The sequence below is a fragment of the Glycine soja genome, chromosome 10 (assembly GCF_004193775.1).
Source record: "Glycine soja cultivar W05 chromosome 10, ASM419377v2, whole genome shotgun sequence".
Taxonomy (NCBI): Eukaryota; Viridiplantae; Streptophyta; class Magnoliopsida; order Fabales; family Fabaceae; genus Glycine; species Glycine soja.
The window spans coordinates 43,878,139-43,895,001 of NC_041011.1; the positions used below are offsets into that span (position 1 = coordinate 43,878,139).

The 16,863-nt window shown below is 34.2% G+C and overlaps 3 protein-coding genes across 3 annotated transcripts; all 3 read right to left on the reverse strand.

Moving 5' to 3' along the window:
* Window positions 1–494: 494 nt before the first annotated feature.
* LOC114372367 (DELLA protein RGA-like) lies at window positions 495–2,461 on the reverse strand. The gene has a single exon (XM_028329878.1). The coding sequence runs from the start codon at window positions 2,071–2,073 to the stop codon at window positions 607–609; it is 1,467 nt and encodes a 488-aa protein (XP_028185679.1). The 5' UTR covers window positions 2,074–2,461; the 3' UTR covers window positions 495–606.
* Window positions 2,462–2,671: 210 nt separating this feature from the next.
* Window positions 2,672–6,925, reverse strand: LOC114372368. Its single transcript, XM_028329879.1, has 5 exons — window positions 6,489–6,925; window positions 4,267–5,043; window positions 3,473–3,655; window positions 3,224–3,349; window positions 2,672–3,086 (listed from the first exon to the last, which is right to left on the reverse strand). The coding sequence occupies exons 1-5, from the start codon at window positions 6,552–6,554 to the stop codon at window positions 2,979–2,981; spliced, it is 1,260 nt and encodes a 419-aa protein (XP_028185680.1). The 5' UTR covers window positions 6,555–6,925; the 3' UTR covers window positions 2,672–2,978.
* Window positions 6,926–11,386: 4,461 nt separating this feature from the next.
* LOC114372573 (oxidation resistance protein 1-like) lies at window positions 11,387–15,695 on the reverse strand. The gene is made up of 8 exons (XM_028330210.1): window positions 15,477–15,695; window positions 13,883–14,316; window positions 13,713–13,785; window positions 13,511–13,591; window positions 13,354–13,417; window positions 12,399–12,486; window positions 12,210–12,294; window positions 11,387–11,686 (listed from the first exon to the last, which is right to left on the reverse strand). Exons 1-8 carry the CDS (start codon window positions 15,549–15,551, stop codon window positions 11,648–11,650), a joined length of 939 nt encoding a protein of 312 aa, XP_028186011.1. The 5' UTR covers window positions 15,552–15,695; the 3' UTR covers window positions 11,387–11,647.
* Window positions 15,696–16,863: the final 1,168 nt, after the last annotated feature.

Below are 16,863 nucleotides of genomic sequence, written 5' to 3' on the forward strand. Positions count from 1 at the left end.
AATTGAAAGGACATTTTTATACGTTAAGCTTAATTTAAGTTTGAATTTGTTTATTTAATTAAATAAACAAATTTAATAAAATATTTAGCGAATGGTACCAGAATAATTCAGTTTATTTACCGTGCTATTGCTTATATTAGCTATTTGGCATTAACAATCAACTGACTATAATTACTAATTAGGCAGTGGTATCACTCAATTGACCAAAAAAGAGAAAAACACTTTCGTTGGGTTTTGACAAAAAGAGAAAAACCACCACCCAGAAAAGCAAACGCCCCAACTAAAGTCATGTGTGTAAAATTGAAAGGATAGAGAATTCAACAAAAGAATTTTACGCATAATTTATTAATAGTTGAAAAACAGGTCTTAACTGTCTTTTTTTATAGACAGATATGATTGTAATAATTATCATGTTGAAAAGTTATTAAAAAAAAACTAATAACTAGTGAATGATTTTTAAAAGTAATCAAAAAGAAGATTAGAAATAATAAATATATACACGAAATAAACTAATTGCCTTTATTAAAAGCAGTTATAGTTTTATAGATTCACCACTCTTCCCGTGTACTACAAGTACTTACAAAAACAAGTGAAGCGTTCCATTCCTCAATGCCCAAAACGCAGCGTTTCGTCATCTCTCAGCGGCGCGGCTTGCCAAGCCGAAGCTGCGATTAAGGGGCGGCTATGCCAGCCCAGTGTCAAAGAGCCTTGATTCTCTTGGACGCAGAAACCCTCGGCTGAGAACAGAGTGAGCAACATGCTGGCTTGCTTGTAGGCGTTGAAACCCAAATGCAAGGGTCTGAAGCCGGCTTTCCCGAGCCGATCCCTCCACTTAGCGAGCGGCTCGTGGCGCTCGAGCCGCGCCGGTCCCTCACAGCACACCACGTTGCATATCTCCCTCTGCAAATACATCTCCGCCAAAGCAGCCTTGTCCGGTTCGACCGGGCACGCGTCGAGCGAGTCGAAGACGGTGGAATAGTAATGCAAAGCCTCCGTGAACCGCTCCAAAAACCCTTCCCCGTTGTGGTTAGCTTCTTGTTCCACAACCGTCACTATTTTAGGGTTCAGACTCCGGATCCAACTGAGAACTTCTTCCACGGCGGCGTCCACCGCCGTGACCCGGTGCAGCTGCATTATCGAGTTCACCGCCACCGCCTCGTTCAGACTCACCTGTAACATCCACGGCTTCACGTCCTCCAGCCTCCACGCCGCCACGCCGCGGAACGCGAACCGCACGTTCACGGACCGCGCCAGCTCGGCGAGTCTCAGCCCGATCTCGCGGAGATTGTCGCGGTTTTCCGCCGAGGGAGGCCCGACACCGGTGAGCCTCAGCAGCGGCGGTCCGCCGGGACGGAGCGCCAGTGCCTGTATCAGCGCTGGCCACTGGAGCCCTTGCATGAGGTTGAAGTCGATGACGTGGACGCAATCGTGGCCGTTGAAGGCCTCCAAGATCGCCTGGTTCGCGGTGAAGTGCGCGAACTTCAAGTAAGGACACGCTTCGTAGTAGTTGTGGTAGAGAACGTCGTTCTCGTAAGTGGATGATGACGTTGGAAGCGTGTTCGAGATGCGGCGGCGCAAGGCGTCGATGAAGTAGCCGGCGACTTTTCCGATGCCGCAGTTGGTGTTCACGTGCGCCAACAACCCCTGCATGTTCTCAATGAGGGAGCCAGCGAATGAGAAGTCACCACGTTGCACGGAATCAGCACACGTCATCAGCATGTGAACCAGTCTTATCCCCGAGTCTTCTTCCACGGTGGTGACCAGCGCTAATTGCTTGTTATGGTTTGGATCCGTGGCGAAATCGTATTGTAACGGTAACGACGCCGTTTGGTCGAACTCGGAGAGGAGCGTGTCCACCCACGAACCTAACCCTATGTTGGAAGGATCGTAGAGGGTTGTGTCTGATGCGAGTTGAGATAGGTCGGTGGATGAAATCACGTTTTCTAAACGCTCCATGTTTGCAGCCACTTGACACAGCTCCGATGAACGGACTTTGTATCCCAGGCCGGCGAGGTGGTCGTCCATGTCCACCACCGTCTTGTTTTCGTTGGAGGCAGATGAAATCATTTTCATATGAAATTAAATCCTACTGGTTTGTTGCATTGGGAGAGATATAACATAGTATTATTATAAGTGAAGAGTGATGGAAAAGAGAGAAAGAGGGGGGGAAAGGGGTGTGTGAGGAAATTGACGGAGAAGCTGCCTTGTAGAATGTTACTAGTTTGTGTTGAGTAGCTATCCGCAGTACTAATGCATCAAATTGATAGATACTGGTGCTAATATCATTTCTGCCCCTTTTTTAAAAGCTATCCCTAATGTCGCGGTAACGTGCCCTTCATTTTTAGCACCCTAAAGGTGGCAACATGGCCTACATGCTCTGCTGCCAGTCCCATCTTGGGATTTGGGAGGGCCATTTTGCCAACAACAACAAGTGCTCTCTATAGTCTATTCTTATTTATAATGTTTTTTCCTAACCCTTTCAACTGGTTTGGCATGCTGTGATTGGGAGTTTTATTGTTTTTCTACTTCAAACATTTTTTATGGTTAATCAAATCAGGGATTACGAGGAATGGATTACTTTGTCATAAGATTCAGAAAAAAAAAAAAAAAAAGTTTCAAAGCCAGTAAAAATATTTTAAACCTTGGGCTTTAAGCTTTAAGCACTTGAATGTAACCAAAACTAGTTCCTCATCACTATATTATAAAAGAGAGTACATGAATGAGCTCCACTAGTACATGGAGACAAAGTTAATACAACATGTGATTCTTAATACATTTAAGTAGTAAGAAATAGTGTCTGCAAAAAATGTATACAGTTTCTTTCTAAATGTTCTTCATTCACTTATTGTATAGTATTAGGACCCTAATTATTCAGTTTCCTCATCCATCAAAACCAGATATGAGAAAACTGGGGTGGTCTATGGCCATGCAAAAAATCTACACAAGCTAAATGTAGGTATACTGATCAAACTATTAAGTCAAATCCAGGACTGGAAGGAATAGTTGCATTTGAAGGAGTTCACCCCACTGATATGAGCAAAGATATCTGAGGAATCAACCATATCATCTTCATCTTTCACAACTACCTGCAGGATTAAAAAACTATATCAGCAAATAATTGACAAGGTACAAGTGATAGGGATTTTTTTTTTTAACTTGGGCAAGTTGAATAAAAAATGTCCTGTTAAGTGTTTAATAAATGAATGAGCCCTGGAAATCTTACTTCTTCTTCATCATCTTCTTCATGATTGCTACTTGTAGTTCTATTGGTTTCCCCAAAGTCATCATTCTTTGCAAACCTTCCTCTGACTCGAGGTCGGCTATCTGCCAGAGTTTTGCGGCAGGCATACTGCATATTTGGTTTCATCATTAGTTGAACTTGAAAGTATGCAATAAAAAGTGGTTGTTTATAAGCATATGCATATGTAACATGATATGGCTGTTTTGAAGATGGGAAGAAGCTTGAGTGTACCTTAATTTTCTTGCTGAAGTTTCTTTCATTTCTTTTCTTCATGTATCTATTGATCTTTTCTTTCCTTTGCTCAACAGAAAGTTTTCCAACCTTGAAGGAGGAGTCCTCTAAGTTTGAGATTTCTGGTAGACTGGCAGAACTTCCAGCCCCTGGTACTAGTTGCTGACTCTCAGTGCCAAGAGCCTAGGAATTAGGAAAGACATCACAAACAATATCAGTTACTTTCTTGCTACGCAAAGGAAAATTGGTCATAACAAACTGTCATTAGCTTTAGTTAGAGGTTCCGGAAAGCGATATGCAAAAAGAACCACTCATGAAGTGGGTCTTTTCTGATGATGATTGTTATCAATTTTTGTGGAAAGTTGTGATTCCTTCCTGCTACTAGCTAGCTCAGATTTTATGCTACTTTTTACAGGTGAGAATGAGATTATAAAAGGGGTTGATATGCTAGCTACTGGTTTGATGGATATGGGCATATATTCTATGGGGCATATAAACTTCTTAGAAATTTGTGGGCCGTTATCTTTTGCAAACTTTTCACCTCTTGTAAAGTCACTCTTTATTGTCAAGAACCTTACTGCTGCAACCTTTCAGACTAGAAACCTGAAAGAGCAAGCTTACAACAACAGCTTAGCATCATTAGAAATAAAAAAATCCTTGGACAATGGACTTCTTTTTCTCTCATTACTGAGCATATTGAACATTTGAACTGAACACTTCATTTTGATGGTATTGTTAACAAAACTACAAAAGGCAATGATGACTTAACAAAATAGTTTGAAAATCATCCATACCTGAAGGTCTGGAGGGTTAAACACCCGCTGAATTGAATCTGTACAATACATTCTTCCATTTTCTCCTTGGTATTCCAATTCTTGTGCCTGAAGTTCAGAACCAAGAAGAATGTTCCCACCAAATATTCCAGAACTACCAGTTGATAAGGCAGTAGTAAGGGGGCCATGAGGCATGTATGGTGGCATGCCAGGACTGAGATAAGTGCAAGGAGATGAGGGGTTAAGAGCCATATAAGAAGGGACAGAAGATATGCAGTCCTCTTCAAAAACAGAAGGTAATGGAGCCCCCATAAAAGGAGGTGCAACAGAGTCATTGGGATACTGAGAGAAGCCCTCCACAACTGAACATGCTGCTAGTTGGACCTGATGCTGCACAGAAGAGAAATCAAACTGTTCTTGCTGGGATGTGGCTGGGAGAAATGGGGGAACATTGAAAGATGGAGATAGTGAGAAGTCTATGGAGGCAGAGATGTCATTGTCAATTTCTTCTTGGGAGTCAAAGATAATAGACAGGTTACTACTGTTGGTTGTGTTGTTGTTGGTGTTGGTGGTGGTAGTGCTAGTTGGGGTGGTGACTGTGTTGCTATTGCTATTCAACTTATTGTCTACATCTACAGTTACAGATATATTTGTTGTGGCATATGAGGAGTTCTCCTCATAACAACAGTTTGAGCTGGAAGTAACCTCAGAATTTGGCAAAGTCTCTGGGAAAAAATCAGTGTTACAAAGTTCGAAAATTCGAGCACTAAGAGGGCTTGAAATTTCATCCTGCAGCCACTGATATAAAAACAATGTAAGCATCATGACTACCAAAAATAACTACTAAACAAATTGATAATAACATTTTGAATTTTGATAGACCCTTTATAAACAGGTAGAAGACTGATTCTACACCATTTATTTTCCCTTATGGGATGGCCATGTGATCTTATCAGACTCGTTTCTATCAGCAAAATAGAAATTGGGACCATGCCTATAATGATCAGAGTCTAAACTTTCAAAAGATAATATTCTCTTGTTATTATCAGTCTAAACTTTGGTTTATTGCATGTCTTCATCAAATAGTGAGCATTCTAAAGTGAGTAAGTAACACGCCTATAAGCATCAGTTATGTTCATCACTACACAAACCCTTTGTCTAGAAATCAACGAAATAAATCAATGTAGAATACCCCATCATGAGGAACTTCAAATACATATTTGGTTGGCTGTGTCCTCTAGTCAGTTGTGTTTATATTTTGTCATGTACAGATAACAAATTCAACAAGAGGGTTGGCTTTTTTAGGAAATTGAAAAAGATGGGCATTTATGCCTTAATGTGACAATGTTACTTGTATGTTTGTAACAAAGAAGGAATCTCATGCCATGCTACGTTGTGTTTGTTCAGTGTATGGAAGCTGATTTAATAGGAATTAAAAGGCACTTAAAAGAACACATAATGCTGTACATGTGAAGTGTTCCTCAAGTCTCCTCTCCCCTCTCTAAATGAATAAGAATATCAAAATTGGCAAATAGACAAACACAGAAAGATATATATTCCACAATAATCGAAAGCTACGTTTAAATGGCTAGCTATCACACTGGAAATCATGTAGAAATTGATATCACTTTGCAGTTTACAATGTTGCCCTCAGAAAATGACATTGTGGTGAATGCCATTGTCTTGGTTAGGATAGGATAATATATAAAAAAGGACAAAGTCTAATAGTTATTGCGGAATCTCTAATACGTTCTTTCTTATTGCTAGTCAATAAGCATTATGCTCCCCAACTATATAAATTGAGAGAAAAGAACCCGTTCTTCCATGCAAATTGACAGGGAAGCCTGGAAAAGAATTTGAGAATGGCTTTAATTCTATTAGCACTGGCAAATAATACATCAAACTTGCAACAAACATAAAAACAAACCAATAATATATATATATATATATATATATATATATATCATTCACGCATGCATGCATGAAAAAAAGAAGAGAATCACAAGTGGGCCAATATCACGAGACAACTGTAAACAAACAACTTAGCCTTAGATTTGAATATATTCAAACATATGAGAAAGAGATTCGTTCCAAAATGGAAACAATTAACAAACTTGTAAAGTTTTCATGAAATTAATATTGAGTTAGGATTACACTATGTCATTAAGGTAGGAAGAACACATGCATGTATGCATTAACATAATAGATGAATATTGAGACTGCTGGCAAGATGAGGTGATTACAATGGGATGTTGCTGTTGTGGTTCGGCCTTTGGTGGCAGTGGCTGATCAAAAACATCCTGCAACATGGTGTATGTATGTATGTTTCCCTTTGCACGAGGCAATCAAGGCACCCCAGAAACTTTAATACAAAAAAAATGTACACAAAATTAAAGCTATATCTAGAAAGAAAGAGAGTACTATATAGGAGTGCAAAATGTGGGAAATTCACACGTGTGTTGGTGACTTAAAACATGTGCTCAAGGACACTCCATAGGGAAAAAGAGAGAGAAAGAGGGGGGAAAGTTATGAATATGATGATGAGTAGTTAGCTAGGATGATGGAGAGTATGAGGATGTCAAAGACTCAAAGAATTAGTTATGTTTCATATATAGGGCAAAGGGGTTCTCCCTAAAGGCGTCAAGCTGGCGTCAAAGCGAGACATAAGGTGGGCCATTCATTCACTGCAAACCCTCTTGGCTCTCGGGTGCCATCTGCCAATGCCACTCTCCTTGTCTTGAGTTGGATTTTGGGTTGACCCAGCCTTATACTATTCATTCACAAACTCTCTCTTTCTTTCTTTATATATATATATATATATTATTATTTTTGGATAATAATCAATAGTACTATATTGCAAACAAATTAGACTATACTTTATTTGATTCTCCTTCCACTCACCTCTTTTTTTTCAAAGTCTCTTTTGCCCCCTTGAAATTTTGGTTTTTAATATTGTTTTTTAATAGATTATTTTATTCTTATCTGTCTTTGACCTCCTTTTGTTTTTCTTTCCAGCAAATATACCTTGGTTAATTGGTGACACCCCGTTTCAAGCAGACTGTTGACATATGAAATCAAATTTGTTCATGTTTAAATTTACTATTTTTCTTCATGATATTTTTTTTAATTTGTTATTATATTGTAGCAATTCTGAAGTAGTTACAGAAATGTCATTTTATTTTGTACAAATATCATTTTAATATAGCTGAAAATATTAGAATATGTTTTATAATATTTCTAATTTTTAATACCCATAATTAAATATTTTTCTTGTTAACTTTAAATTCATCAAATCACTTGAAATGATAAATTTTCTGTTTATATACATAAATTATATATGTTCAATAATCTATGTAAAATTAAGTTTCATTTATAAACCGATGAAAGAAACTTTTTAAATTCTGTTAACATGTACTTTGGTTTATCTTTCATCTTTCCCTAGCAGGTCGATGAGGTTAGTTATAGACGTGTTTTATATATATATATATATATATATATATATAAAGGAATAAATAATTTATACAATTAAAAAAAGTTATAAATTGTTGTGTACGATAAATAATTTTTACGATGAGTATTTTAAAATTTATATTTATCATAATTTTTATATTTTTTTTGTGTGACATGATTTTATATTAATTGATAGTATAATTTTTCTTTATGGTAAAAGTGACTAACAGGAGAAATTAAACTCATAAAAAAATATTAAAAGTTCAACTGAAATATGAAATATAATTATTTGTTTGTGTACAAATGTTATACATTAAATTTATACAATTGACACAATAACATAAGATTTTATTATTATGTTTACAAGTGAAAAATAATATATTGAACGAAAAAATTCGTGTTTGATATATTTTATTTATAAAAAATTTCTAAACTAACGACATTATGAATGAAAACTTATCTCTAACTCAATAGATTAAAAGCACCTGTGACCTCTAATTGAAGAAAAATAATTTCCATATTAAACGTCTAAAACGTGTTTGTGAATTTATTATAATCCACAAATAAGTAAGAAATGCTCGCAACATAATTAAAAGGAGGATAACGTTAGTCAATATTCAATTACTATCTTTAGTAAATAAAGGAACTACCAAACTTTCATGATTTGACAAAAAAAAAAATCCTTAAAACAGAAAACATAAAGATATTAAGATTTACGTACGGCTGACGAACTTATTTATGGCCCTCACGTGCATTGTTCATTTGTATATAACAAAAGGACATTAATTCGTTTCTTGAGGCATTCGTTGCATGTTAACTAAATTAATTTGGTCGTATTTAGGTACATATTATCTTCTTTGCACATGTGATCTGTTCTTTTTCTTTTCTCACTTTCCTTTCGGTAGAGAAGATGGAAAAACAGAAGGGTATATATTTTTTTTTTTAACTCCAAGGAGGATGGACATGACAGAGTTTGACCAGAATCATCCCTTCCTAGCTAGCAGTCAAATACCAACTTACCAACTTATGGAGAATAGTCTTAAATAAACCAGAAACAAAAGATATCTCCTACTCAGTACTAACAATTAGAGAATGGCTAAAGATCATTATGAGTAACAACTAAAACTAATGGGCCAGATTTCATGCATATCATTAAGCAAAGCTACTCTTATATCAAACTTATCACCAAAGTTGATAGTAGTTCTTTGATGAAAATATGGAAACTAATTCATTAAAAGAGAGAGAGAGAGAGAGAGAGAGAGAGAGAGAGAATACGAAGGTAAAATTGTGTTATTTGAAGAGTATTGATGTATTAATATAGTGTTTTAAATAATATTCATAATATAAACATAAATCAAAAGCAAAAAAATGAACAATCCAATACAATAAAAATTGCTTTTAATTTGAATCAGATTGAATAATATCAAATTTGACATAATATTCAAACCAATGCATATTGGAATTGAACTTACTTGCGGACAATACATCTTTATTCTTAATCAAAACATGTCTTAAAAAAAAACAAGTAGTTGAGTAAAGAAGTAAATAGCTTAAAAACATCAATCAATAATTATTATTAGTATCCAGTCACACAATAAAAAAATTTCCAGCTTGAGTCTATGATCTTTTTCTTTATTATGAAATCGAATTAACTGTTATTACAATTCAATCTCAAAAATGAGTAAACTGGTCGACTTTATAAATATATGGATTACAAAATTTAAACGCAAGTGGGGAACAATTTAAAAAAAAATCGTTAATTTACTTATAAAAAATGGAATGAAATATAATTTATGATTAAATTTAAAATTTATTGTCCTCTGAAAAATCTTGCAATAGATAATGGTAATATAGTTATTTTTTCATATTCCAAAAGAGAGAAAGTTTAGGATCAAAATGGACAATTCTTAGTTAAATAAAAAATTAAGATAATAATTTATAAAAAAGGGGCGTATCCAATCTCATCCGTTCATGTATTTTAAAATATATCCAACGGCTATTAAATGTCTTTCCTATCCGTAATCACATATCTCAAACTTCAAAACACTTTTTATATGCTGGTTTTGGGGAGATCAGATCCTCTCCATTTCCTAAACAAATGGGCATTTCCATTTCCTTTGAGCTCCACATGACACGTAGCACTAAAATATTTTGAAGGCCGAGATTCAATTTTATTCTTCTAAAAAAAAGAAACCAAAGAATCTTTAACAAATTGAGACTCATTTATTTGTGTTTGACCCATTACCTGACTAAGACTTCAACTTTTACAAGAAAACCAAGTCCATAATTTGAAGTTCAACATTTTATTTGCTGATTCTGTTTTAGAAGATATGAAATTCGTATAAAGTTTATATGTTTGGAAGTAAAGGAATTTGATGAAATAGCAAGTCCCCCAAAACCCAAAAAAGACTTAATTGATACGGAAAGTTTCTAGCAAAAGGTGCATGATTTTCATTGTAGCCCTTTGTAATTGCCCCGCACAAAAGGTTTTCACAAAGAGAGACTAGATTTCGACTCTTAGTTGTTGAGTCCCGTTTTATGTGACCAAAAGTAAGAACCAATGAATGAGTTTTCTCTGTTCATTTTAAAATATAAATTAAATCTCAACCGTTCTAAACTTATAACACGTGTCACTTCTACATTCACTCAACTGGAATTGTCCATTTCACTTAGCTAATGTTGAGGATCCTGTTAAAGAAGTTAAACCAAAAACAAACAACACTTTACTGTCACTCGCTTTCAGTTCTTGACTCTTGTATTCTTCTAGTTTCAACGACCATAAACTCAGCTACATCAATCACATTAAATATTTCTACTTCATGTGTAAATAATTTTTTGATAAATATTAATTAGTCTCCTTAAGATATTAATTAAAAAATTGATTTTTTTTATTGAAATGCATAAAGTTATATATATTGTTTTATATTCTCCTATAATTTTTAAAATAAATATTTTTTCTTTTAATTTATTAAACGGTCTCCCTAGCAAGACTCTAATTTATTTTTATGAAACTTCATGTGTAATAATTACTGCATTACTTTTACACCCTTATGACATGACAAAAACCTTTATTCCGAAATTTTTGAAATATTAATATAAACGATGTATGTGAAATCAGTTATATTCAAATGCATTTTTAATAAAACAATATTTTTAGTTAGAATTTTAATTTTATTTTTAAATGTTGCAACAATATTTAACCACCTAAAAAAGCATACCAAAATTAAATTTAAAGGCCAGAGTTCAGAAATAATTTAAACATACCTAGACAAGTTAATTACATTTGGTAAGAGAAAAAATTTCTGTAATAACATAATAAAGAATAAGACCGAAAAATAAAAGGAAATTATTATAATTTGCTAAAAAGTTCATCGTTAATAGTTTGTACATATTAAAAAGAAAATGATGACCTCATATACAGATCAAGGCTTAGAAGACATAAACCGGATCCAATTAAATTACAATCTAGATAGTTGTAAAATTAGCTCGTGCAGCTAGCCAATTCCCACCTATAGTCTATAGACATCCTCTTTACACCATCATCCACCAAATGACTTGCCTCTAATTTGTTTAGTTTGTTAAATCAAATTGTAAAACCAATGTTATATTAGTAGCTACCGAGTTGTGGTACAAACTTCTCATGTTGTATGCCTGAACCTGGCCTTTAGTTATTGCCATGGGAAACCAAATATTGCATGTAAAATAGCCTAATTAGTGCTTTATTTTCTTGGTAGTTAAGTGAGTGGATTCCGTACCTCATTCTACTACACAACCATTTGGCCTTCACAAACCCCAACCTCTAGAAAATGGAATTTCAAGCATAAATATACTACAAGAATTTGGGACATGTCTAACAGTAACGGAACATCAAATTGATCAACCACTAAACTACATCCAAAGAGTAGAAGAAAAATAAAGAGACGCTTCTTTTGGACTTCCAAACAAAAGCATCTTAGCCATGAAAAGGGGAAGGATGTGCAAAACCCCACAACTGCACATAATAAAAAAAATAAGGTGAATAAATCATAAACCATCACGTCATAACTCTAAAAGAAATAAAGAAATAAAGAAATGTAGAACAATAGGTAGTAGAAATAAGCAATGGACAAAATCAATGCAAGGCATATAATGAACTACAGCAACGAATACGGAGTTTATACAATGAAAATTTGCAAATGGTGACAAGAGTTTGGACTCAGTGAATTTTACACCATTCATCAAAGGAACTTATGTGAATTGTCCTCCATCATTTTCAAGGGATTGGGACTGAGGAAAGCACAGACAGAATGTAGAGCAAAGGTTTATTTCAATTCATAAGTTTCATGTAGCATCGTATAAACCAATACATAAAGGTTAATAAATTAGATGGAGGAGGAAAAAAGTTTAGTGCACAAAAGCTAATGCAAAATATATATATATAGGATTGAGCTGCAGCCAGCAGGGGATGAAAGCCACTTAATAATTTGTTTTAACTTTGTAAGCTAGAAAACAAACATTAGTAGTAAGAACATTACCTCAACATTCTTCAACTCAAACTCTGGACTATGAGCTAGACATTTGTTTCCAAATGTGTCAGAAGGCCCACTAGTTCCGGATAACCTTTTAACCAAAAAGGATGCATTCAAGAAGAGATTCCACTAGTGTACTTCAATTACAATTAAAATGTACTGGAACAAAACTAAGCAGCACTATTAAATACTTACAAATCTTCTTCTAAGCATAAAGCATAATTACCCCCACCACCAAGTGCAAGTAGGTCATTCAAACACATGTAGTAGTACCGGTTGACACCTGCACAAAAATATATACAATTAGAACACCACAAGTTCAAATAAACTCAAAAAGGAAAAAAGAAACTTCTCGTTCATATAATAAAAGTTGAGAGCTTGTACCCTGAATAAAGATAATTTAGTTGTTCCTAATATAGAGTAAAGTAAGTAGTAAGGATTCCTAATGGTTGCAATTTCCAACCCGCAATTAGCCTAACTCAATTGTCAAAACCTCAGACACCAAAACATCCAACATTTCTACTGGCAAATTAATGTTCTTTCTTCCTTTCCTTACCTTCTCCCATTATGTGTAAACTAAACTGTCAATCCCTATAAATACAATTGTCAAAAGGATTAAAACAAATTTACATGCTCATGGGAAAATGCCTTTTTTTTTTAAAGAGAAACAATTCAAAAGGGTTATCAGTGAAGAGCTCATATTTGTAAAGTACTAATTATGTAATAACCAAAGTACAGTAAATAACCATTTTTGCAATATATATTATAACCTGACACTGAATGATTACACACCTTGATCCCAAACCTTTCTTAATTGCTACTTATACTGGAAGAGGACATGCAAGAGGCGACAATGGGCCAGTCAGTCATTCAATAGGATTCATCTATATCATACTACAAAAAAGATTATTCCTATGGCAAGCTTACATGCTTCCACATCATAAAAATCCAGGTCCTAATGAATATTTATAACTGCAATACTAAAATTAAGAAAAGATATTTGACCATAAAGCACAGGTAAATGTCACTCTTGCTGATATGAACTTGTCCAGTAGTTCACAAGTCAGACAATGCATCAATTGATGACAATTTCCTTAGTTCCAACTTATTCATACCAAATATTATGCATTTAAACCATGATAATCCTTACCAGTAGGTAGAAACAGCCTTGGTTGACCATATACAGTTGTAAAGACAAAAGTTTGGTTTGTTCCCTATCACCACAGTAGAGAAAATGAAATCATACTTCAAGACAAAGAAGTGCCTTCATAAAGAAGCATTATCCGTGAAAAAAAGAGTTTACATACTTGATATTTTCGCTTTGCTGTAGGTTTCAAGGGACAGTCTAGCAGCCCACCAAACACAGCACCTTGCATATCTCCCGCAATCTAACAGTTTTGCATATAAGGCAATAATTCATTGTCAACAAAGGAACTATACCTTGATCTGCATCTAGTAAATATCATATGCACGCCATAACAGGAAAATAGCTCTGAAAGGTTGACATACCAGCAAACCAGGACAAGAAAGCTCAGCACTCTTGCGAATAAGTGTACGAAGTGAAACTCCATGTTTTAACGTACTGCCCTTAATTTAAAGAACAAATGTTGAATCAATATTTCAAAGCAATAGCAAAATACTGTTCAATGCATAAACCAAAACCTACAGAGGAAAGTTACCTATAAAGTAAGACCCATTGGCGTCCTTTCACTATATTAGGGAGGCATATTTCCAAAAATTCATACAATTCAGGAGATATAAAAGTAGAGTCATCAGTAAGATTGAGTCGAGACTTCTTTGAAGTATTTGGCGTTTGCTGCTCATTTGCTTCTTCAAAAACCTCAGAACTACTACTGCTCCTTCTAGAGGTAGGATCTTCATTAATATTATCATTATCATCTTTCAACAAATCCATGTTAGTACAGTCAACATAATTATCCGATGGAACATCCTGATATTCAAAATTCTCATAATTATATCCAGAGGAAGCCGATTGAATTGGTTTAAGTTCATGTTGATTCTTGTTTGACTTCGATCCATCAAAGCTGATGGAAGGGATAATGTAAGATAAATATGAAGACAAAGGTTTATCCTCTTGCGAATATGGACTATCCTGCACAAACAAAAACCTCATATCACAGATAAAAGAAAATGACAGTAAATGTAAGGTGATTATTTTTCCACCTGGAATATGTAGAACTAATTAACACAAGGTTCCTGTGATGCAGGACATTTGTAATGGAAGCAGAAAGAGGTGACATGGTAAAGAGGTAATAAATCTAAACTCTAAAGTCTAAAGTCTAAACCTACAACAATATAATACAAAAACACAATATCACTTGAGCCAGTTAGGATTATGAAGACAAAGTAAAAGAGCATCAATTGCAAACCCATGTCACACAAACAAAATTATAACAGGTTAACTTTCCATAACTTTTCAATTGACAAGCTAAGGACAGTCTGTTTACAGGTCACATTCCCAAGACAGAAACATGAAAGAACAACTAAAAATAAACTTAATCTTATAGAACTCCTTAGGGTGTTGAGTCAAGGACAACATTACTGTTTCTCTATTTGTGTATTGTTCACATAACCACAAGGACAGTGCCAACAACAAATGCAGCTTTAACAGGAGAGCTCTACTAAAGTACGGAGCTAGATAGACACATAGAAGTTGGAATTCTTCTCCTGGTTTCATTTTCTACACATATCAACAAAATAAGTTATGTGCATAGCCCAGAAAACCAATGTGTAATCTCCAGCACTAGCATCCACTAAATTGGATCTCACAGGTCATAATACCAGATATATTGTGCATGCTATTGCTACCAAAGACACAGGTGGCGGAATACTAACCGTTACTAATGCACACATCAAAAGTCAAAACCAAATTCCCACATGAGAATACATAACAGTCGGGAACACCCACATACTTGGTGACGATTCAGATTGACAACAATATTTTACTTCGAACTGTTGATGAAATGAAGCAACACGATTTTTTTTCTATCATGTTTTATTTGGTGCATTTGATTGGAAAATCAAAACCACGATGAAACATAACGAAACCAATCAACCCCAGATTCAGATTTTTGCACACAGAGAGATCAGATCGAACATTAAGGGCAAAGGTGATCAAAGCTTGTGCGAAAGGAGAGAATAACAGTGCCCAGCATACCAAGCTCAGATTTTTATTTTAAAAAATAATTAGGGATAGAAAACGCAATCAAGAATAACCAAACGCGGATCAATAAAAATAAAAAAAAAAGATACCTGGGGCGAGGAGGAGGAGGAGTTGGGAAAGAGATGGGAGAGTTTCTGTGTAACTTTGTCTTTGAAGGAATACATTTTGAAGAGTTGTGCTATGAATGCGGCGATTCCATGAAACGAAATCCGAGAGAAAGTGTTTGTATTGTACGAAAATTGGGAAGGAGTATGAGTCGGTGGTGGCGGAACAGAACAAATGATGATAAGAAGTCCAAAACGTAAATTAAGCAAAATTGATTGGTTGACGCGACAAAGATTGATTTACGTCACTTCACAAATCACAACGTTAAATTAATTTTCACATTCATTTTTTTTTCTTCTTTTTTATTTTCTCATCGCTCAATCATTTTACTTATTTATTTTAATAAAATATAAACATTTTTTTATTAAACACAATCATGTTCTAGAATTAGCTAGAATTATTTTTTTATACAAAATTTGATAGATTTATTATGAAAGACAAAATTTATCAGACTATCATTTAAATTAAAATCATTAATAATTTTATTTTGTACTTTTTCTTTTCATGTTTCTTATTTGCTACTATATATTTTTTTTATAAAATTTTGTACCAACATATTTTCTCAATCCAAATTAAGGTTAGTTATGTTTGTAGTCTTCATAATTGTAAAAACTTTCTCTTATTGTTCTATAATTTAAAATATTTTATTTTGGTTTGCTACTATATATTTTTTTTTATAAAAATTTTGTACCAATATATTTTCTCAATCCAAATTAAGGTTAGTTATATTTGTAGTCTTTATAATTGTAAAAACTTTCTCTTATAGTTCTATAATTTAAAATATTTTATTTTGGTCGTTATAGTTAATTTTTTTAACTATTTTGGTTCTTATTGTCAAATTCTAACATTGCTACATTTAGACCTTTTATAATTGCTATAAAATTGAAATCGTCTATTTTGTTAAAAAAAATGTTCCTCTTCATTAAAAAATGTTAAAAAATAAAAAAGAAATTGCAACATACATACGGACTTTTTTTTTGGGGTTTGGATAAATCACCCTAATATGATATTTAAACCGCTAGAAAATAACAATTTTATTCTTATCACATTATTTTTGACAAATTAAAACATCACAAAATGTCATTTTGCAACCTGTAGTACTATTCATTTCCATGAGATTTGCTGTGAAAGTTTTTGGTATGAGATTCATCATCTTTTCCTTTTCTTTTGCATCTTTTTACAAATAAACGACTTAAGTTTTTTGTTTCCTAACTCTTTCATCTCCTTTTCATTTCATTCCTCACCCTTCCAACACAACCAAACTCACTCTTACCATTTTTTAAGGATTCAAAATCAATACGTTTTCTAAAGTCTAACTAGTCCCAATTTTAAATTCAGTTTTTAGCCCAAAAATAGTTTTAAACTAAATTA